General features: G+C 41.8%; 2 protein-coding genes across 7 annotated transcripts; one reads left to right on the top strand and one right to left on the bottom strand.

Annotated features, from left to right (window-relative positions):
• Nucleotides 1-25: 25 nt before the first annotated feature.
• On the bottom strand, nt 26-6,287 carry LOC130584893 (scaffold attachment factor B1-like). 3 transcript variants are annotated; one of them, XM_057385145.1, is made up of 6 exons: nt 5,939-6,287; nt 4,215-4,302; nt 3,219-3,283; nt 2,927-3,133; nt 763-825; nt 26-182 (listed from the first exon to the last, which is right to left on the bottom strand). In XM_057385145.1, the coding sequence occupies exons 1-6, from the start codon at nt 6,263-6,265 to the stop codon at nt 105-107; spliced, it is 828 nt and encodes a 275-aa protein (XP_057241128.1). In that variant the 5' UTR covers nt 6,266-6,287; the 3' UTR covers nt 26-104. The 3 variants fall into 3 exon arrangements, with proteins under 3 accessions (XP_057241128.1, XP_057241129.1, XP_057241130.1); XM_057385146.1 differs by lacking the exon at nt 763-825; XM_057385147.1 differs by lacking the exons at nt 26-182; nt 763-825 and adding an exon at nt 1,041-1,637.
• Nucleotides 6,288-6,486: 199 nt separating this feature from the next.
• Nucleotides 6,487-21,734, top strand: LOC130584885 (scaffold attachment factor B1-like). 4 transcript variants are annotated; one of them, XM_057385132.1, is made up of 21 exons: nt 6,487-6,808; nt 7,553-7,640; nt 8,744-8,808; nt 8,897-9,107; nt 10,287-10,345; nt 11,161-11,188; nt 12,135-12,636; nt 13,065-13,111; nt 13,607-13,707; nt 14,545-14,694; nt 14,791-14,891; nt 15,350-15,486; nt 16,025-16,113; nt 16,649-16,785; nt 17,357-17,650; nt 18,128-18,265; nt 18,993-19,032; nt 19,824-19,936; nt 20,648-20,760; nt 20,961-21,027; nt 21,311-21,734. In XM_057385132.1, the coding sequence occupies exons 1-21, from the start codon at nt 6,614-6,616 to the stop codon at nt 21,435-21,437; spliced, it is 2,802 nt and encodes a 933-aa protein (XP_057241115.1). In that variant the 5' UTR covers nt 6,487-6,613; the 3' UTR covers nt 21,438-21,734. The 4 variants fall into 4 exon arrangements, with proteins under 4 accessions (XP_057241115.1, XP_057241114.1, XP_057241116.1 ...); XM_057385131.1 differs by having other exon boundaries at nt 8,897-9,175; nt 10,283-10,345; XM_057385133.1 differs by lacking the exon at nt 8,897-9,107 and having other exon boundaries at nt 10,283-10,345.

Here is a 21,734-nt window from a genome sequence, read left to right as displayed (position 1 = left end):
ATGATTGGGTTTCCAATCTCTATGACCCTGCATGATCTGGATTGTCCATTATAAAAATAATGTAAATTATGTTTGTTTGCTTGTTTTTTTTAATAGTTAATGGTTTAAAAAGTATTAGTTGAAAAGACAGGAATATGTTTTTCTTTAACAGTACCTGGCTCCAAGTGTAGCTTCTCCATTTTCTGTTTGGAAAAAAAAAAAGACCACAGAATGAGGATTGTATAAAATGTAGGTTTTAAACACTGAATAATAGCAACTACCTGCCCAGTCCCAAACCTAAAAACTATATAAATTCATCCACAACATTCAGAACTTCTTTTCATTTGCAATTGAGTATTTTGTATAGGTGAATTTTCTGTCACATTAAAGCCAAATCAAAATATCAGCCATAACTGTAATTCTGAATTTTGAAGAGACTGGTAATGTCTCTTTGTGCACCACCCCAACAACTGAAATAAAAAAACCAAACCCAGCTACTGCCTTATACAGTCAGAGGGAAAGAAGAAATCAACAGTATAAGAACCTTTTTATCTGTCGTGAAAATGAAAGAAATCTTGAGAGTTGATTGGAAAGTGGGGAAAAAAACCACAGGGCATCCTCATTCCACAGATTGTGCTGAGCAAGGTCATGAATGTCTTGGGTTCTGTTACAATTTTGTATTGTGGTCACGTTTTCTTTGTGTAGCATGAGAACTGAGTAAATATTATAACGCAACACACTGATAACATGACAATCAGAAATACAGCTACATTTTCAGTTTACCTTCATTTCAATTAAATCAGAAGAGGTGGCTTCTAAACTGTTTTCAATTTCATCATAATCTTCCTAAAAGAGTAAGAAAGGAATGAAAGCACTTCTTACCAGATGTAGCTTAAGGAGAATACACCTGCATTTATTTTTTCCTACCAAGAAATATTTTAAAATTTTTGACAGATCTCAATTGCTACTTCAGATTGTGACCCAAAAATGAGGAGCAACATGTAAACATACCTGATGATTAAATATGTTTCTCCAATTATGTTTAATTTTAATTTGGACATTGTCTACTTCAAAGTTAAGAATCTTATTTCACATTTCTGTGGTTACTGAACATGTTTTTTTCATTTTTCTACTTTTTAACTTTACTTTCTAAATGAAAGAAACAAGTTAGAAATGCCGACTTAGGTTTCCACTTTTCCAAAAGGAAAACATATCCCAAAAATCTTCCTCCCTTAAAGAGCCAAGAGTAAGATGCAACCACAACTCATTGGTTACGTAAGGTTAATTTGTAGATCCCCACAAAATTGCCTTTCAGGTGAAGTGAGTGTTGTTGCAATGACTCTGTGTTCAGTTCCATGAAAGGGGAGATTTTCTCCAAGACTTCTATGTTTGATTGGTCTGTTGGGATGCAGACACCACAGCCAGGCTCTGCTGAAATCCTTGCAAAAGGGGGAATTTTGTGGTACCTTGGAGCTGACAAGCCACAGAGCAGCTGTCAATCAAAGCAAAATAAAGATTTCTTATTGTTGGAACCAGCAACATGCACAGCTGTGGCCCAAACGTGACCTCAGGTGTGGCACTGGTGTCACTCACCCACCTCCAAGGTTTGGCCACCCCCCACTGAACAGGATGCACAACTGAAGTCACTCAAGCTCCACCTAAATGTGAAAACAGTGTGAAATTAAATTAAGAGTGTGGAGAAGTTGGGGAAGGCTCCACTGCAACAGGGCTGAACCTGTTTTCTCCCCTTTATTGATGTCTGTTGGGTAAGAATCATACTCCAAGTGATGAATGATAAACTCCAGCCAGCTTTTGGTAGGAATTAAAGATGGTCAGTATGTTGTTTGGTTGTTTTTGATTTTTTTTTGCAGCCAGATGCTACCACCAGCAATCCTTGAGCCTCAAGCTAACACAATTTTCCATTATTTTAATTATGTTATTCCATAAACTGTTAATGTGAGTCCTTCAAGGGCACCAGCAGCTGCCTGCAGTAACACATTCGACTGAGAAGAACTGGGACAGAAGTCTCTCTTATGCTCTGATTGTGTGACCCTCACCAAAGCAGTGGAACCACTCTCTGATCCAAGGGACTGCTCAGTGAAGGGTCCCTATAACAGGATGCTGGCACTTTCAGGGCATCATCTAAGGATCATAGCCTTGCTGTGGCACTGACAGACCAATCAAACACAAATGCTTTGAGAAAATCCCCTTTTCAGGGCACAGAAAATAAATGATAAAAAGTTGAGACAGATCTGCAGGAAGCAAGAAAGGAGAATGTTCTGCCTTGTGAGTGAATAGTCTAAAATTAAAAAAAAAAACCCAAACCCACAAGGATTCAAGAAGGACAATATTTGGGGACTGAATGTGAAATACGCTTTACCCTGTGCTGTCTGCAAATGACATTGCAAGCAGCTCTCAAAACCAAGCCAAAGCCTGGCAATGTCAGAACAGGGCAACATAGGAAGTTCTTCTTTTATTAATCTCTATGAGAAAACAGAACAATACAACTTCCTTAAACCAAAGCATTCTTTCTGCAGAAAGAATTTCAAATTACCTGAGCTGAAAATTTACTTTTCTCTCTCTTCAYATACGTATATATATAAATACCAGGATGSCTGGCTATATGCATATATACACTTTGATACACAAACACACAAACAAGAAGTGGGAATTCTGAAACTAACACAGTATTTTCAATTCCAGGGTCCTTTCATGGCAAGCAAAGATGATACTGCAAAGTAAGTAAGACGGTGACTTGTCTACTGAGAACATTTCAAGCCTCAAGAATATTTTCTATTTAATAGAGGGGGACTTGGGAGCTGCGAATGAGAAACAGAATCTAAATCACACTCATGTCCTATATTTACTGGACTGAAACACCTTGTTCATGGGCCCACATACCTATTAAATACTGTCTGAAAAATAACCAAGACCTGTACTCACTCACCTCATTTTCTGTTAGCTGATCAGGAAGCTCTTTCATTTCTGCTTCAACATTATCTTTATTATCAGACAGAGAATCGAGAATATTGTCAGAACTATAATCTTCTCCACAGTCCACAGCACTGCTGTTATCTATTTCAGCTTCATCTAATACACTGATATCCATCATGTCGATATCCTGCAAGGTATCCAGATTTGCTTCAATATCCTCCTACAGAGAGAAAAAGGGTAGATGTGTATTTATTGCAGATTATATGATGTTGATTCTTAGTAACTGCAATCCTGATTTCACTTACCTGTCCATCTCTAGAGTTTTCTTCTAGACCATTGTCTTCCACACCTTCTTCTTCTGGTTTTCTTCCTACAAACAGTATCATTGTAGTGAGATGCAGCAGTACATTTTGTAACATGTTTAAACCTTTGAACAGAGTTTATTTCAGCAAGTAATCATTAAGAGGCTGATTCACAAGTCTGGGTCTGTATGGATATAGCAGAGGTCACCTTGCCTGTCCGTAAAAGCAAACAGCAGGAGCACGAACTAAAAGCAGCACACATTTTTTCTAAAGCTACAGTATTTTTTCTAGAGCTACAGTCTCATTCCACAACACTTGAACACCTAAAAAGACACAGCACTCTCTCCTTAATCCATTTAAAACTAACTCCTTAAGATTATTACAAAAGAACCTCCCTTAATTAACCTGGTTTAGAATTAGTGTTCACTTTCAAGACCTTGGACAGACAGATCACGTTTAGGCACATCTGCCACCCCCAAACTCCTACTGCTATTCAAAGACAACAGCTCTCTTTCTATTTTTAGCCCCTCTATCTTAAAGGAAACAGCTTAATAATCAGTTTCTCTCCAAGGACTATTTTTTAAGAACTGGGTATAACCAATTCAAGCAAGCCACACATAACAAAACATACACAATAATCAATATTTTGAAGCAAAATGTAGTTAAATACAGTCATAAAGACTTCACACAAGAGCTTATTCAGCAACTACTTGTCCTGTATCTGACGCAATTTTACTCATGGTCACAAGTACTGAGACACCTGCAATTTTAACTTTCATCTTCAGGTTTCTACACTTGCTAATAAAATACAGTCAGCAGTCATATTATCATTTAAAGTTGTTTTTACTCACTAATACAGGTGAGTTTTACCACTTCCCGCAAGGCAAAAAGTACTTCTTTTTTTTTTTTTAAATTAATGAAACAGAAGACATCAAGTTTGTATGCCAAGTTCTAGCTACACGCAAACACTGGAACTGCAAAAGTGTCCAGACACCATACCTTTACTAGTTCTTTTTGGCATTCTTTTGGTGGTCAGCTCTGAGGCCACGGGAATTTCGTCAGGATCTCCTCCTTCCTCCTCAATGGCCTACAGGAGACAGCAGGATGACATCCACTGTATTATTTGTTGTGCTGGGTTTGGATGGGATGGTTAATTCTCTCCACAGCAGCTGGTAGGGGGTTGTGTTGTGAATTTGTGCTGAGAACAGTGTTGATAACACACAGATGTTTTAGGCATTGCTGAGCAGAGCTAACACAATGTCAAGGGCTTTTCTGCTGCTCAGCCTCAGTGAGCAGGCTGGGGGGACACAAGGAATTGGGAAGGGACACAGCTGGACAACTGCCCAAAGGGATATTCCAGAGCATAGAGTGTTGTGATCAGCACTAAAACTGGTGGAAGCTGGTGGGGCTGCCATTACTTGGGGTCTAGCTCAGCATCAGTTGAGCTGGTTGGCAGTAAGGAATTATTTTCTTTCACGTCACTTGTTTTTCTTGTGTGCTTTTTTTAATTTCCTTCACCTATGTTGGTTTTTTTTTCACACCCTTACATTTCTTAAAATTATAGAACTGTCTTTATCATAATCCCACAAGTTTACTCTTCCTTTTACCCTTCCATTTCCAGCCCCCATCCTAAGTGAGCGGCCATGTGGTGCTTGGCTACTTACTAAGGTTTAACAATTTTTAAGGATTTTTCAGGTGGGAATACTGGTGTCTCTCCCCAGTTCAGATCATACAACCAAGCAGCTGTATCACCTGTCAGAAACACTAAACAATTAGGTGCAACACATTCCCATAGTCAAATCAAGTTACAACTGGGGAGCAAAGCTCCCTGCTCTGCCCGTAAGTACTTTAACGGTGTAAAATTAAGAGAGACTTACAGGAACTCAGGTGCATGAGTTTTTTTCTCAATATGCACAGTTAGAACCCATAAAGGGCCAGGACTAACCACGCTGTTCTGGCCTCATGGAAGTCTGTGAGAATACATTCCAGAGAGGTCAGAGGTGGAGTCGGGTGAAGTGTGGTAGTGCCAAGCAGTAAGACAGAACCTGATGCACAGAAAGTTCCACCTAAATGCGAGGATAGAATTCTTTACTGTGCAAGTGATCGCACACTGGAACAGACTGCCCMAGGAGAGTGTGGAGTGTCTCTCACTGGACACTGAAATCAAGACCTATTCAAGAACAGTCCGGACGAAATCCTGTACCATGGGCCATAGTACAAAAGCCTGCTGGAGCAGATAAACCACTGTGATCCCTTCCAACTTTACCCATCCCGTGAACGGTATAGAGAGGAATCATGAGAAAAGATATGGGAAAGAGGCACATGTGTGCATGCCGGGGAAACGGGAGGGTAAACGGGGGAAGGATGCGTCAGGAAACGAGGGAAAGGCCAGAGCCATCTCACATTCCATCCAGTGCAATCTGAGCCGCGCTCCAGAGCAGCCATGGAGCCAGGACGGCGGAACGGGCGCCTACACTTCGGAACGGGGTAAAGAAACAGCGCAGAGGAGACGGCTCAGTAGCGGTCCGAGGAAACAGCACAAACCGGTGCCTAACAACACCCGCGGTTGCCCGGGAGCAGCACGGGAACCCCGCTCCCCTCAGGGCTGCTCCAGGCCCCGGGCCCGGCCCTCAGCGCGCATGCGCCGGGAGCGCCACAGACAAAGGACCCGGATGGCCCCACACCGCTCCCCCCCATCCTCCCCCCGCCGGGCTTCCCCTCACCTTCCTCAGCCGCTCCATCAGCACGCTCTTGTTGCCGCCGCTGTCCAGGTTACGCCGCTTGAGCTCGGCCCGCAGGTCGATGACTCGCAGCTCGCTCAGCCGCCGGGTTTCAGGTTCCGAACCGAAAGCCGCGGCCCCGCCAAGGGATGTGAAATCCCCCAGTCCGGCCGCTGATTGACTCTCCGCCATCAAGGCCCCTTCGCTGTGTCGCCTCGAGCCCGAACGCGCGCGCGGCACAACCCAGCAGCGAACCTTGCGATCACGGCACAAAATGGTGGGGGAACAAGACACGCCGAGGGGAGGGGGAACAAAGCGCGCTGTGCGCATGCGCGGGCGGGGAGGCGGTGGGCGGGGCCTGGCGGGCGGATCGTCCCGCGCATGCGCAAACGGCGGCGCCCGCGTCCAAGGACGGCTCGCCTGCTGCTGCGCATGCGCCGAGGGGCTCGGGTCAGGCCGGCCGCGTGACGTCACCGCCGCTCCGGAGTTGGCGGCGGCTCGGCGCGCGCAGCCTTCCCCGCGCCCCGGCGCGCATGCGCGCTGCTGCTCCTTCCCCTTCCCGCCCCCTCGCTCTCCCCTGCGGTTCGGTTTTTTCCTCCATTTTGTGCTGCGGCTGCGGCTCTCCCGCGTTGTTTTCATCCCGCYTCGCCCCGCCCGCGCGAGTCCAAACCGCGGCCCATGGCGGAGAGTCACTCAGCGGCCGGGCTGGGGGAGTCTGCGTCCCTGGGTGGCCTTGGAGTCCCCGCTTCGGAGTGTGAAAGCCGGCGGCGGCCGCTGAGCGAGCTGCGCGTGATAGACCTGCGGGCCGAGCTCAGGCACCGCAACTTGGACAGCGGCGGCAACAAGAGCGTCCTCATGGAGCGGCTCCGGAAGGTGAGAGCGGGCAGGCGCGGCGGGGCTGCCTGAGGGGAGGCGGGGGAATGACCCCGGCCCGGCCGCTCTTTGGCGCCATTTTCCTGAGGGGTGCCCGCCGGGCCGGGGCAGCTCCGCGGAGCCCGCCACGATCAGTGCGAGCATTCGGTGCCCGGTAAAGCTGAGCCTGCACTTGGCCGTCCCAGTGTCGCCCTGTGACCGCCGCTGTCACAGGGTGTCATCGGGTGCCCCTCCTGTTCCCTAGACCTGTCCAGCCGCGGCACTCGACCCAATTCTCGCCTCATGCACCACAATCTGCTGTCCTCTGAGTTCCTGGATTTGCAGTTCTGTACGCTGTCTTTTTGCTGCGTACTGATGTTTTTCTGGCTTTACAGCCTGAACGCTATATCCTCATCACAACGTTTCGTGAGTTAATAGCGTGCAGAATACCTTCACTGACCAGCTGCTTGCTGTGTCCCAGAGCCAAGATTCCTACTCTGTCACAACAACCTGTGTGTCTGTGGAGAGTCACAGATGCTGTAGGATTGACGCTTTTTGCTGATTGCTTTCCATAAAACTTAAACTGGCTGCCTTCTGCGTCCTTGTTGCTCTGATCTGGTGATTTTTCGTTTGCATATTCAAGTTGGTGATTCTTGGTTTGGAATTTTTCCAGCCTCTGATGTCCAGCACCTGAACTCAATGAAAACGTACAACCAAATCTTTTACATTTATCTTTATATCTGTCTTTATCCTTTCCCATGCTAGGCTATTGAGGAAGAAGGAGGGAATCCTGATGAAATTCCAGTGGTTTCGGAAAACATCATGAAGAAAACTCCGAAAAGAAGTAGCAAAGGTACAGGGTAGTTAGAGGGGCTTTCTACCCTCTCATCCTTGAATTTTCAAGTAACTATTCATTAAATGGAACCTTGCAAATCTTTTTTTTCTGTTACTGGTACTCTTCCCCACATTTGTGGTCAGTTTTCATGGGATGGGTGGTACAATATTAAACTTAGCAGTCATTTATTCACAGAATTTCATGTGATTTAGTAAGGCAGGAAATGGTCTACACAAAGAATCTGCTTGTTTATTCTCAGAATTCGCTGAAATTTGTATCAGGAATTAGTGAATAAACTGAAGCAGCATCAGTGTTTTTAATAGTTAGTTTTTTAATGGGACTGTACCTTTTGAGAAAAGGTGCTGTTTTTTTTTGTAGAAATGCAGAGTTTCTAGTAAGTGCAAAATAATCCGTGTAATCTTGTGCTTCATTGCTTGCAGACTAAAATGTGAAATTTTGACCAGACAGAGAGCAAATGTCTCAACTATGGGCAAAAGCAGAGATTTTTTTGTAATCATGTTTATTTTCAAGTCTCAGAAGATACCTAATATATATTACAGAACTTCTAGTGTTGGGATGGAAATAGATGTGGCTCTAAAACTCCTTTCACTTTTCAGTTGTAATGTGCTTGTAGTTTTTGAGAAAAATAAAATTCATGAAAGATCGAAAAAGAGTTGCTCAGCTCTGAGTTTGAGGAGTTGCTCTTTGGTGCTGAAGCTGGTGTAGTGTTTTCAGTAATGCCAGTTGGGATGATTCATGTCCAGCTGGTGRACAGAGCACTGCAGCAAAACTCACAGGTAGAGTGGGTTTTTAAAATTATTTTGTGCTGTGTTGGTTGTTTTTGTTTTTTTCTTTTCTCTTCTGGTAAATRTTTGTAAAGGAATGGAAGGTTGAGGTAATAAATTGCTGCAACCTGAGCTGAGCCAAATGTTCTGGGGTCACAGAGCTTGAACTCTTGCCAGCTCTTGGCCTGTGGCATGTTTGTCACTTACTGGGGTGGTAACAAACAGTTGTGGGAAATGAAAAAACTGAGGGGAGCAGCAGCTCTGATGGAAAAGTAAAGCTTGAAGGATACATCTGTAGTTATTTTATTTTCATTCTAATGATGATAATATTGTTAGGACGTAGACCAGATGAAGAGGGARTAGAAGACAATGGCCTGGAGGAAGATTCTGGAGATGGACAGGTACATGAGKCTGGGTTTGGAGGGGAGTGATGACAGCTTTGCTCTCAAGTCACCAWGACTGTGACATGTGCTTTTTTTCTTTTCACAGGACGATATTGAAGCAAGTTTGGATAACTTGCAGGATATTGACATGATGGATATTAGTGTGTTAGATGAAGCTGAAATAGATAATGGCAATGCAGTAGATTGTGGAGATGATTACAGTGCCCATAATATTCTTGACTCGCTGTCTGATAGTAAAGAAAATGCTGATGCAGAAGTGAAAGAACTTCCAGATCAGCCTGCAGAGTATGCTGTAGGTAACTTGGAGGCATCCCCACAATTTTCAGAAATTAAAGAAGAATCAAGAGAAATACCAATAGTGATGGTATGCATCTCTTATGTGTGTGGAATCAGGGTTTTCTTTTTTAAATTTATTTATTTATGAATTAAATAGCAAAATGGTTGCTAAAGAATACTTGAAACAATATGGGACTGTGCTGGTTCATGTGGTCATTGCTTTTCTTTTTACATATTTGTGGAGATACGAGTCTTAATTTTAAAGTATTTTGACTTTTTTRTACACATGTGACTATATTCATTAATAGCAGTTTACCAAGCATTTGTTTTTCATCATGCTTTGATCTTCTCATCTGCTTCATCTTATGTTTACATTCCTGTTTTCACGTCTTTATTTTAGAGGACATGTGGGGCATACAATTTCTTCTCCTCAACTGAACAGCAGCATTCAGGGAATTATATTTTAGGTTATTTTTCTGTTAAGATTTGGTCTTGCAGTTTTTCAGTTGCTGGAAGTATTTTTATGTTGGGTTTCTATGTTCATCTGGCTGTTGCACTGTTCACATGACACTGGGTTAGAGGATAATCCCCCAAAATCAAGTGTCAGTCTCCCGAAATGTACAACAAAGCATTTGAAAAAAGTTATTTTTCCCCCCATCTAATAGGGGAATATTGCTTTTTGTTGTGTGTTTACATTGACTATGAGATTCTAAAGTCACAGAAAAAAACTTGGCCCCCTATGGCCAAGCATATGCCTGTCCTACAAAAATCACATGGAAATACTCAGAAAAAGGATCTTTTTTAGTGACTAAATGTCTTGAGGCTAGGTCAGCTCCCATGGTCTGCTTTTATCAGTGAAGGAAATACTAAGTCCCATAGACTTTTTGGCTCTGTGTTCTTGCTGTAAATAACAGATAAAATCACATAAATTTTTCTATTGGGATCCCCATACTTAAAAGATTTTTGTGAGCTGACCATCACAATTAAAARATAATGAATTTATTTAGTCAGTGGGGATCAGGGAGAGTCCTGGAGGTTTTCACTCAGTTTTTACCATTATTGGTTGCTTTGGGTGCTGGATGTGTTTGCTGGATAGCAGCTGTCAGTAAAAGTAAAAATCTTCAGTTTCTCATTCAGATTTCACTCACARTGTTCCTTTATAGATAACAAAATGTCTCCTGTTTATTTTTTAAAGGTAGAGTTTGAAGATGTGGGGAACAGTTTAGATGCTTCTTCATCAGATTTAACCGTAATAAAGGTAAATGGTAGCTGATTTTGTTTACAAACAAAAAAAGCATAAAATACATTATATGAGACTGTGTGCTGAAACAGTATATGTACAGTGGCTACATTCTTACTCTGCAAAGAACAGGAGTTAATATCTTTTTAATTTACTCATAAAAACAAAGATTAATTTCTCAGGTCATGTCATATATATAGTATAGGTATATATTTATGATGTGTGTTATATATATTTATGATGTGTGTATCATCCTGAGTTTGGTGGTAAATTGGGATTCCTTTTATTTGATGTAAATACCAGCTCAGTGCCTTACATTGTGTTTAATTTCTTTTAAAAATATACATAATCCCATGTTGAGAAGGAAGCTGGAACTGTCTATTCCTGAAACTTTGGCCTTGTTTCCAGATCACTCCTGGTAGGTTAAGAGCACCAGCTCCAGGTGAACCTGGTGTTTCTGTTGATCCTTTTTCACAATGGAGACTTCACAAAATACAGTGTAGAGAAGAGTGACATGAAAATAAGCTTTTCTCTGTGCTGTTTACATTTATTGATTTATTTACCCATGTGAATGTGTACCCATGTGTTCAAYAGGTGACTGAATTTCAGAGGTGCTAAAGCTTTCACAGACTTCATAAAAGTTTGAGGGCATTAAAAACTCATGTTAAATCTTCTGTTTAAAGTTTAACATTTTCRAAGCTGATATAGACTAAATTRCAGTAATGCTTTCAGTAATTCTCTCCTATACTGGGTGGTTARGAGGTCTCATTTAGAATACCATCTTGCTTATGTAATAGTGATATTTTTCCTTTTTAAAATCTTTTTCACTGCAGGAACTTGAAGAGTTACCTTTGGAGCCAGGTACTGTTTGTTTTTCTTTGGTTTGTTTGATTTTTTTTTTTTTAATGAAAAAAATCCTGGGCATTTAAACGGTTTCATTCTTCATTTAGGCTTTTTGCGTCCCTGTTTGTTTTTTTGGTTCTTTTTTAAAATGCATTACTGTAGTGTACGTTATTATGGTGGAAAATCCAGGTCATGCAGGGTCATAGAGATTGGAAACCCAGTCATATCACCAGATCTGTGAATAACCACCTTTGGAAAATGTGYTTAATGCCATGAAATGGTTCACCTAGAACTGTTACTGCAGACTGGAGTTAAGGAATGAGCCTTAAAGCTGTGAAGGTTCTGAAAACAGATCTTGTGATATCACACTGTACAGTGATTCTGTGAATAAATATAAATACAGGAGTGTAGGTAGCACAAAGCTCTGGTGCAGAACAGCAATTGAAGAGTGACTGGACTTCAGAAGAAGGAACACGCTGCCATCACAGGAATTTGCTACAGATCCCACTCGCTTTCTGGACTGCATACACACTCAGAACCATCAGAAGATGCCCAGTTCTCATGTTGGACTGTCTCTACTAAAAGAACTTCGCAGAAATTTGGAAAATTGAACTCTCAATGCCTTGWTACRTTCAGTTAAGCATCTCGGACTCTGGAAGCTAACTAGAGAAGAAACAGAGCTGAACGATTTGCTGAAGAATATGAAGGCTGAGCCCGAAGTTTTTTGTTAAATCTGTGGGGGCATTTTTCTTCCCTGTTCAGGTGGTAGGGCTGATTTGGCAGTGTGTGAGAGAGCAGTTAGCGTGGTAGCTGTAACACTGTGTACACTAGGGTTTTCCAATCTCTGTGTAGCTTAGCAGTTCTCTTGGTGTTAGTGTGGCAGCCATGCCAGTTCCACATTTGTGATTGCTGTATTTCCCTGGTGATTAAATCTTGTGCCATTCTATTCCTGTTAAATCCGTAGAAAATGAGAAAATACTCGACATTTTGGGGGAAACTTGTAAATCTGAGCTACTTAACGAAGAAGGTGCGGAAGCGGAGCGGCCGCGCGCGCAGGAAGCCAGTAACGCGGGGCCAGGCAAGAGGCTGGCTGAGGAAGAGGACGCTCTTGCTGCGGCTCAGTTGGAGGAAGATGCTTTAGCTTTGGACAGCAAATCGGCCCAAGCTTTGGCAAGGAAGGAAGCAAAGCGTTTAGTGGTAGCAAAAGGGGAGACAAGTGAACAGAGCCCCGAGGAAGAGGCCCCGGACTCTGAAGGTGTAGTGGTAGAGAGCGTAAGCGATCAGAGTAGCAAACGCTGCCAAGGCCTGGAAGCCTCTAGTGGGGAGACAGCGGAGAAAGGCGCAGGTGCCGAAGCCAGAGATAGCAAAGAAGATGGCAAGAGAGCAGAAGACAAAGCTAATTCAGAGGAATCTTCCCCTGCCACTAAAGAGTCCTCAGCCAGTGAGGGCGGTGATCAGAAAAAGAGGTTTGTTTTTTCTCCGTTATAGACCAGATGCTATCTTTTATCATTGGTCCTTAAGTGATGCCAATAAGCTGTTTCCTTCAATTGGCCTCCGAGACTGCTGAAATTGTAGCCTATTCCTAAAGGGTCTCTTTTATTTCTCCATGTGCAGATATTTTTATTTTTCTTAAACGCAGTGGGTTTGATTTCTTTCCTTCCTCAACCTTCAAAGGTTGTTGTCCCCAAATTACTCTTATTTCTGTCATCTGCAAAACAGAATTGTCCGTTTAGGGGTACAAATCCCGATTTCCTGTCACTCTTTAGAAATTTCCAAATACTAGTGTTTATTTTGGAACTAATTTACGGGTAGGTATCCAATTTTAGTTGTGCTGTCTAGAATTAATGTTCTTTTTGCACATGATCTGGTGAATAATGTGGTGTTTTATCTTTAGCCCTATTGAGGACAGAGATACAAAGATAACGGCGAAAGATGAGAAAGGTAGGTGTGTGTTTTGGGGTTTTTGGGGGTTTTTTTAATGTAGAAAGGACCTGGAGTAAAAATGAAGACTGTTAATTCAGTGAACCCTAAATGCAGTTGTAACTTCAAAATGTAAATTAGGAATTTCAGTTTTTTGTAAGTTCCGTAACATTATTAACAAAATTGAGTTTTCTTTTGAATAAGAAATATTTGATACTTTGTAATTCTCCTAAAAGTGATTGGAGTACAGGAAGAAAACATCTAGCTACAAACTTATTAATGCTGTTCAAATACACATTAACTGGATTTCAGAAGTTCAGTTTTGCAGGCTACAGTGTATGTTGGTTTTAAGAATGAGTGGAGATAATAATAAAATTGCATTGGTAGAGTTTTAGGAAGGAAAAGCTTCTGCGGGGGGGTTAAGAACTTTTAATTTTGCACTGTGGTTTTTTTTTTTTGCAAATTTTGCATTTGTGTTTTATAAGGTCATTTATGGTTGGCTTTTTTGTACCCTAGGCCGTGTGGGGAGTGGTTCTGGCAGAAATTTGTGGGTTAGTGGACTTTCATCCTCDACTAGAGCTACAGATCTGAAGAACCTTTTCAGCAAGTATGGAAAGGTATGTAGTGGGTACGTAAGTTAACAAACTGTTTTGTCAGTTTAAAAGGCTGACTTAAATTTAGCTCTTCTTTTCCCTAATGGGTAACTGGGCAGCCTGAATACTTAACTTTGTGTTCTTTGGGAACTCCATATCTGAAAGCAGCACATTTCAATAAAGAAGATTGAAATGGAGGGGTGGGAGCAGAGATCCAGTTTGCAGAGAGTGTCTGTGCACACACCTGTAAAAATGAGACAATCCTCAACAGGAGAGACTGATAGATCATCATGTAGTCTGATTATGTCTTGAATACCCAGCAGTAGTTAATGGTGTTTTAAACTGCTCCATTTCAAGGGGCATTCCTTGGAGAAATCCAGTCCAAAGGGCAGGCTTCCATTTGTTCTGCAGTGCCTGCTAGGATACAAGAGCAGAAGTTGTGGAAGGGAACTCTGTGTGACCATCTCCTCTTCCAAATACATTTCTGAATGTGATGTTAAATATTTATGGCACCCAGTTCCTCTGGCTGACAGAGATTGTCATCTGTGGATACAGGGGTCCTCTAAGAAAAGAGGAAGTGATGGTAGTTTAGTTTATTTAATTTTATTTTGATTATTACACCCCCACTCTCCTCTCTGTATACCTGTCTTCCTATAGCTACTGACCTGCTCAGCAGCTTGAAGATGAATCTTCTGAGCTGCATTAATTGAAGATGTCCCTTCCTGTGACAGTATTGATTGAACTTCGACTTTTAAAGGTCCCTTCCAACCCAAACCATTCTAGGAAATGGTGATTTAGTTAGAATTTATTTAATGACACACCTGCAAACAGAGAATTTCTTTTTATTCCTTCCCCCCAAAGGTGGTTGGTGCAAAAGTGGTGACAAACGCTCGCAGTCCTGGTGCTCGCTGCTATGGCTTTGTGACAATGTCAACATCTGAGGAGGCCACCAAGTGTATCAATCACCTGCACAGAACAGAGCTGCATGGTAAAATGATTTCTGTGGAAAAGGTGAGTGGTAGCTATTTCATGGCAGTGTAATGAAAATAAAACCATGCAGTTTTAATCTCTATCTCTGACTGTAATTWTTTCTGGCTGAATTTCTAGGCAAAAAATGAACCAGCAGGAAAAAAGCCTTCAGACAAAAAGGAAGGTGAAACAAGGAAGGAAAAAGACAGGCACCATTCYGCAGAATCCAAATCTGAGAAGTAAAGTGTTGTTTTGTATTTTTTTGATACTTAAAGACCACTCATGTGAAATACAGCTGTGTGACCAAGTTGAACAGTATCTGTAGTAAATCTTGATTTAATGTTTCATCATGCATCTRAAAATAGGAATAATGCTTGAAAAGTTGATGTTTTACAGTAGAAAGGGCATCTTAAATGGCCCTCTGTTCAGAAATGAAAAGCTCTTTAGGGTTAGTGTAAAACTTTGTTGGTTACATCAGGAGATATTAAATCGAATTGTTTCTAGATAAACTTATTTTAATCAGTCATTTGTTGTGTGATCTGACTCTGGCTTGAACTCTTTTAACTGACAAATATTTCTAGGATTTAATTTGTATTTTTGATAGACTGTGTGGTTAGAGTGATACTTCCAACATTTTGTTTTTTTCAAGTGGTTTATTGCTTTTGAAAGAGGCATTTTGCTTTACTGCTTTTTGTAGGTCTGTTGGTATTAAGAAGGAGGAGAAGAGTGACAAAAAAGACGATGCTAAGAAATCCGAAAAAGATGAAAAGGAAGGAAAAGAAAAAGATGAACARAAGACTGGATCTTCTGATAGATCCAGGGCAAGCAAATCAGGTGATGCTGCCTGTCTTAATGTTTTCAAAGATACTTGTATATTATTAATAATTCAGTAAAAAGAAGCTTACGTAGTAAAATGGACACAAACACAAGAAAATAACCTTGAAGATTTTCACTTAGATTTTTAATAGCTTAAAACAAAGTTTCCATCATTTTTAKGGAGCTGTCACTGGGTTTAGACCTGACACAGTGTGTGGTTCTGTGTCCTTTTTTGGGCCTTTTTTTTTTTCARCTGTGGSAAAGGAAATTATTTTGGGGACAGAGAATTGTGGAGAATTAAATTAAATTTGTGTTCTGTTAAATGTCATCTCTGCCAGAAAATATTGCTGTAGTTTTGTGATAAATTTACTACTGCCCCTATCCTCAACATGATCAAATCTTGGCAAGCTTTTTAAATTATAAATCAGTTCCATAAGTCATTTAAAACCTCATTAAAATAACTTTTTACTGTTTAGTATCTTCACAGTTTTAAATCTTGCAGSAATCATTGCATATCTTGTGCACCATTTATTTTTGGCTCTATTTTGTTTTCTAGTGAGTCGAGGAACTGAAAGGACAGTGGTAATGGATAAATCTAAAGGAGAGCCAGTTATTAGTGTGAAAACTTCTACATCAAAAGAGAGGGTAAGTCCAGCTTCCAGAGARGCTTTTGTGTAAAAAGGGTGTCAAATAGCTTTATATGCTCAGAGCTGAAGGTTTTTTTAGCCTCGTGTATTGGTACAATTATCCTTTTATCGTTTTCTGAAAAAAAAAAAAAAAACAGAATGTTGATGGTGCAACAGAGGGGAAGTGCTTTTCTTTCACYTTTTTTATAGTTTTTCACTTCTGGCCTAGTGGAAGAAATAGAGTTACAATATGAAAGTGCTGTTAGGATAATGTGTTTCCCTGAACTTGGAATGTTTCTGCTGGTRTGAAAGCAGTGTATTGTTTGAAATCAGTACAAGTCAGGTTGTGTTCCCCTAGTATTTATACATATTTATAATATTTAGAAGTTCTCTCCAAATTTGGGGTATTTTTTCCTGGAATTCCATCACTGTTTGCCTCTGGGGAAGGTGAGATTGCCTGTTATGTTCGGGTTGACATAAAATAGGCAATTGCTTGGGAATTGTAGSTGGAAATGCACTGTGCTCAGCTCATGCACTGTTCTGATTCACCTCAGAGCACAAAAAGCCAGGACCGCAAATCGGAGAGCAAGGAAAAGCAGGACATTTTATCCTTTGATAAAATCAAGGAGCAGCGAGAGCGGGAAAGACAGAGGCAGAGGGAGAGAGAAATCAGGGAAACGGAGAGGCGCCGGTGAGTTCCCAGTTCCCTCTGAACTTTGAATGCCATTTTTTGACTCCCTGATCTGTTCATGGTTTGAAAGGATGCAAAGTAGTGCTGTGCTGGCCCTCCAACAGTGGTATCTTTGATTTCACACYAATTATTGGTGGAACAAACACAGTGCCAAATGATGGAGGGTTTTACTACTGAAATCAGTGTTCTCATGAGACTTCTGTAGGTGCTTTCAGGCTTTGTGTTCCACTTGATCTGATTTGAATTTCCATATTTGATTTTTCCCCAAAAGCTTTTTTATTTGCCAGATTTCTGTCTCAGGACATGCTGTGGAGTAGATAATGTGTTAGTTATGCAGAATTCTCTCCTTTGCTTCTGTCATTTTTATGGCCTTTTTTAATTTCTCCTAAGCTAAATTGCCGTTGTTTAGTTGGGAAAAAAATTCATTAAGATTTAGGAAGCAGGTGGGAACAGCATAGGAACTTTTTTTTTTAAGAAAAGGCAAAACCAAACAAGAAACCCCACTCAAAACAAGCAATAAAGCTTGGACTGAAGAGTCTYAATGAAAAACAAAGTATCTCTGTTAAATTAGAGAGAGAGAGAGGCGAGATCGGGAGCAGCGCCTTGCAGCCATCCACGAGCGCGATGAGAGACAGAGGCTCCAGAGAGAGAGGGAACGGCTGGAATTCCAGAGGCAGCGCCTGGACAGAGAACGCTTGGAGAGAGAGAGGCTGGAGAGGGAGAGGATGCACATAGAGCAGGAGAGGAGACGGGAACAGGAGCGAATCCAGAGAGAGAGGGAAGAGCTGCGACGCCAACAGGAGCAGCTGCGCTACGAGCAGGAGCGGAGATCTGCCATGAGGAGGCCTTATGATCCTGAYAGCAGGTGAGGATCGTGGCAGTGAGGGCCCAAACTCAGCCARCATTCCCTTTGGGAGCTGCTGTAAATTGGGAGCCCTCTTGATAAAGCAGCTGTGGCTTGATAAAGCAGTCACAGCTGAAAGATTCTTTACATGCTGCTTGCAATACTTTAACAGCAATTTGAAGAAAAACAAATGCCATGCTTGTACACTCATAAGCACTGTGTTGTTAGAACAGGTTTATTCTTCTTTCCCAAAAACTGGTGACCAAGAGTAGTTACTGTATGTACCAACTCTAGATGGGAGTGAGAAAAGATACTCACTCTGTCAATCTCTTCTCATAGTAGAACGTGCTGAAATTAAGCTGGTTTCGGTAAACCCAGTTTTCTCTGAAACCGAACTTCCTGCTTCATGCATATCAGTTTTTAATTACTGAATGAGGTTTGAGCGAGCAGGGAAGGAAAGGTGTTTCTGGCCTTGCTGCTGATGGTCCCCCTGTGCAGGCGAGATGACCCCTACTGGCCCGAGGCCAAGCGGCTGGCCATGGAGGACCGCTACCACTCGGATTTCAGCCGGCAGGATCGCTTCCACGACTTCGACCACAGGGACCGGGGCCGCTACCAGGATCACTGCTTGGACAGGTTGGTCAGGCACTGTCTCCTCTTCCTGTGCCTCTAGGGAAATTTGGTGTCTTTTTGTGGCTTGAAAGGTTTCTTCAGACACCAAAAGAAATCAGTCTTGTGCATTTCTCATGTCTGATTTCACACGTGCTTGCAGTCATTTGTTTCTATGAGTTAAGAGGCTGCATAAAAATCCTAAGCCAAGTACTGATGTAGTCTGCTATGATGCTGATGGAGATGCAACAGCTTCTCTTGAGATGTATGGAAATCTGCTTTATGAGCCCCTAAGATTTAGCCATTTCCTTTTTCTTTAAAATTTTCCCTACTTTCATCTTTGCAACCTAGTTTTTAGTGGGTTTAATGCAGGTTTTCAGCRTGCCAGAACAGAAAATTTTTTTCTTCATGGTGCCATTGACACTTCTGTTYGCTCTCAGAGGATCTCTGGTGAAAACTGTACCGTTTGTTTTTGCTTTTAACTCATTTGTGACACTGGTGGGCTYGCTCAGTGTTCTCCCTTGGTATCACTGAGAACCTGGCCATCCTCAGTGCTGCCTTTTTTACTCACATTACAGTGACAGTTGTTACTTAGATCTCTTTTGATTCTATGAAACAAGAACTCATTTGAGTGTCTTGCCACTGAACAGATTTACAGCCAAAGGGAGATTAACTTTTCAAGTGTTATTTCATGCAGACAATGAAATTACGATTACTGTGTTGGTTCAACTGAAACTTTTCTATTTTATTCCAGGAGAGACTGTACAAGAGGAATTCCAGATCGAGACGGGCAGGTGCGTTAGCCAAATTTCTGCTTTAATTAAAAAGACCCAAACAAGCTGATGCTATACAGAAAGAACACAGTTCTTACTGTGCACTCTGTTAAGCCTTGTTCTTAAACACAATCACCACTGGGTTTCAGCTGAGATACTCAAGCAGAACTAATTTTGTGTGCTAATTAGTGTAAAGTAAGTTATTGTTACTTGCTTGGGGTGTGAGCCACAGATACAGGCAAGGRGAAACCTCTGAGTGATGGGAGCATCTTTTCAGTGTGTGGCAGTAAAAGCTTTCTGGTTGACCATCCTAGGTGTTAAGAGAGAGTTTCTGTAGTTTCTGAGCTTGGCAAAAGAATGCCTTCTCTCCCCTTTATCTAAATAGAAAAACTGATGCCATAATGGAACAWGGCTGTAAAAGGACAGGTGTGAAAACCAATACCATACTGGAATTCAAAACCTTTGATTTCTGAAGAGAGGCAGGAAGCCGGTATTCTCTGTGAAAATTAAAAATCTTGACCAGAATGTAAGCCTTAAAAAGCCTTACCAAACAAAAGGACTTCTCCCACTGGTGAACAGCATGGAATCTGTGTCAATAAACAATTGACACAAAGTAATTTGTTTGTTATTTTGAATAAACAAAATAAATGCGTGAACTGTGCACAACAGTGGAACCACTAAAAAATAAGACAGCTACAGTTTCATTTCCTGATACCTTACAGAGAGRCAACATCCAAAAAACCAAATTTTTMCAATCCTAGAAGAAAACCTGTGTTRGTTTTTGGCMTAACWGAGTCRTGTTTGCCTTTCAGCACTACCCAGATGAACGGCACGGAGGGCCCGACCGTCACTCCCGGGACAGCTGGGGGGGCTATGGCTCTGACAGAAGGATGAGTGAGGGAAGAGGGATACCCCCACAAACCCGGTTAGTGCCTGGCACGGCAGGGAACTCCTTGGGGGTTCTTCAGATTTTARCCTTTAAAGGGTGACAGCAGAAGCWGAATCTTCTCTCCAGATGTTCRAGCATCTGTAGCTCCTCTGTGCCTYGGGAGAATGAAGCTCTGTAGTGAGTAAARAGCTGCTCCATCAGCTCAGCTCCTGACTGTGATTCTTTTGTCAATAACTTTCATTTCTACAGATCAGGTTTAGTTTATTTTTACAGATGAGATTTACAGATGCTCCAGTAAGGCCTGCACAAGTCTCATTTATGGCCAGCGGTCAGGTTTTAAGGAAATTGAGTGAGAAGTCTCTGCAGTGGTGGGGGCAGAGAACTTGGAGTCACCTGGAATCATAGTGATTTCTCTTTAAACCAGTTAATCGAGCTGGGCATATTCCAGCTGCATAATTTTCAGATAGAGGAGTAGCAGCCAATGAATTTGATCTGTGCCTCAGTATTTCAGTCCATTGCAATATCAATGATGTCTCTGTAGGTCAGAAGAAGATGGGTTTTGTTGTGTGCAGGATGCTGTTYAGCAAGTGTCTCATTGTTTCTGTTTGATTGCAATGATGGGGTGGCTACAGCTACAGCTTAATTAACCATTTAACACTTGGGGCATGGGGTATGGCGTTTGGCTTTACCCTGTGCTGCTAAGTGGAYAGGGGACATACCTAGAAGATGTTCTTTTATTTTTTTAAGAGATGGACGTGACTGGGGAGATCATGGTCGAAAGTTAGAGGGGCATCAAGATCGTACATGGCAGGGAAATGTGGATGGAGGAGTGATGGGACGGGATCATGAGAGATGGCAAGGTACACTTGCTGCTTACCAGTGTGATTGTGGTTTTTCTCTGTGAATTACTGCTGCTGAACCTTCTAGTGGTAGTTAAATTACCGAGAAAGCAAATGAAATTCTGGGAACAAGGTGATATTTTTATTAGGGAAACACAAAAGCCTGTATTTTTCTTTTTTTTTTTTTTTTTTTTTTTTTTTTTTTTTTTTTTTTGAATTAGGTGGTGATAGAAGCTTGCCTGGTCAGTCAGGACCAGGCCATGGGATGACTCGAGGAGGGACGTCAGGGTAAGAAGCTCTGTCTCAGAGTGCTTATAATGCTTYTATAATAATTKATTCATTTGTGTAAAGGAATTTASACAAATTGATTCATTTGTGTAAAGGAATTTTCCCCTGTCAAAATTCTAAAAAATACCTTCATCTTCTACTTAAATCTGCATTGGCAAGGGGAAATCAAGGAAATTTCGCAAACACCTATTAAGATGTAAACACAAATTAAGGAAACACCTTTCAGAGTCACAGCAGCATGAACTTCCCAGGCCATKCTCAATTTATCTGGCGTTGTTTTCAGGCGTGGAGGCTTCACCCCAGCTGGGAGCCAGAGCCAGATGTTGCAGAGCAGTGGGATCCCAGGTGTGTTTGGGGGCCAGGAGCGGACGAACAGACTGAGCGAGCCCCGCTTCAGCCGCCGCTACTGACGGCACTCGCTGTACATAGATGTATTTTTTTTTAATGCCAGATATGACAGTGGTCGTGAGTTTTATTAACCAGGGGTCACCTTGAGTTTGTGATTCTAAAACAAAAAAAAAAATGAGACTGCTGCTGCTGCACTGTAGCCAAATACTGTGTCAACTTCCGTTTGGGGTTTGTTGTTTGTTTGGTTTTTTTGTTTTGTTTGTAACGAAAACGGTGTTGGTCAAACATCACTTTAAAGTTTCTGTAAGTGAAACATTCCATTTTTCAAAAACAATAATAAAATCGGTTTATGGCTACTA

This window comes from Malurus melanocephalus, unplaced genomic scaffold (genome assembly GCF_030028575.1).
Source record: "Malurus melanocephalus ecotype Western Australia unplaced genomic scaffold, MMel_1.1 scaffold_793, whole genome shotgun sequence".
Taxonomy (NCBI): domain Eukaryota; kingdom Metazoa; phylum Chordata; class Aves; order Passeriformes; family Maluridae; genus Malurus; species Malurus melanocephalus.
This window is presented reverse-complemented; position numbering and strand designations above follow the sequence as displayed.

Excerpts from the sequence above, each read along its gene's own strand:
- LOC130584893 (XM_057385145.1), bottom strand. The coding sequence starts at position 6,265 with ATGCGCACAGCGCGCTTTGTTCCCCCTCCCCTCGGCGTGTCTTGTTCC. Across the intron at positions 4,303-5,938 it reads TGATGGAGCGGCTGAGGAAG|GCCATTGAGGAGGAAGGAGG; the intron begins GTGAGGGGAAGC and ends TGTCTCCTGTAG. Across the intron at positions 183-762 it reads CTGATTTAATTGAAATGAAG|AAAATGGAGAAGCTACACTT; the intron begins GTAAACTGAAAA and ends TTTTCCAAACAG.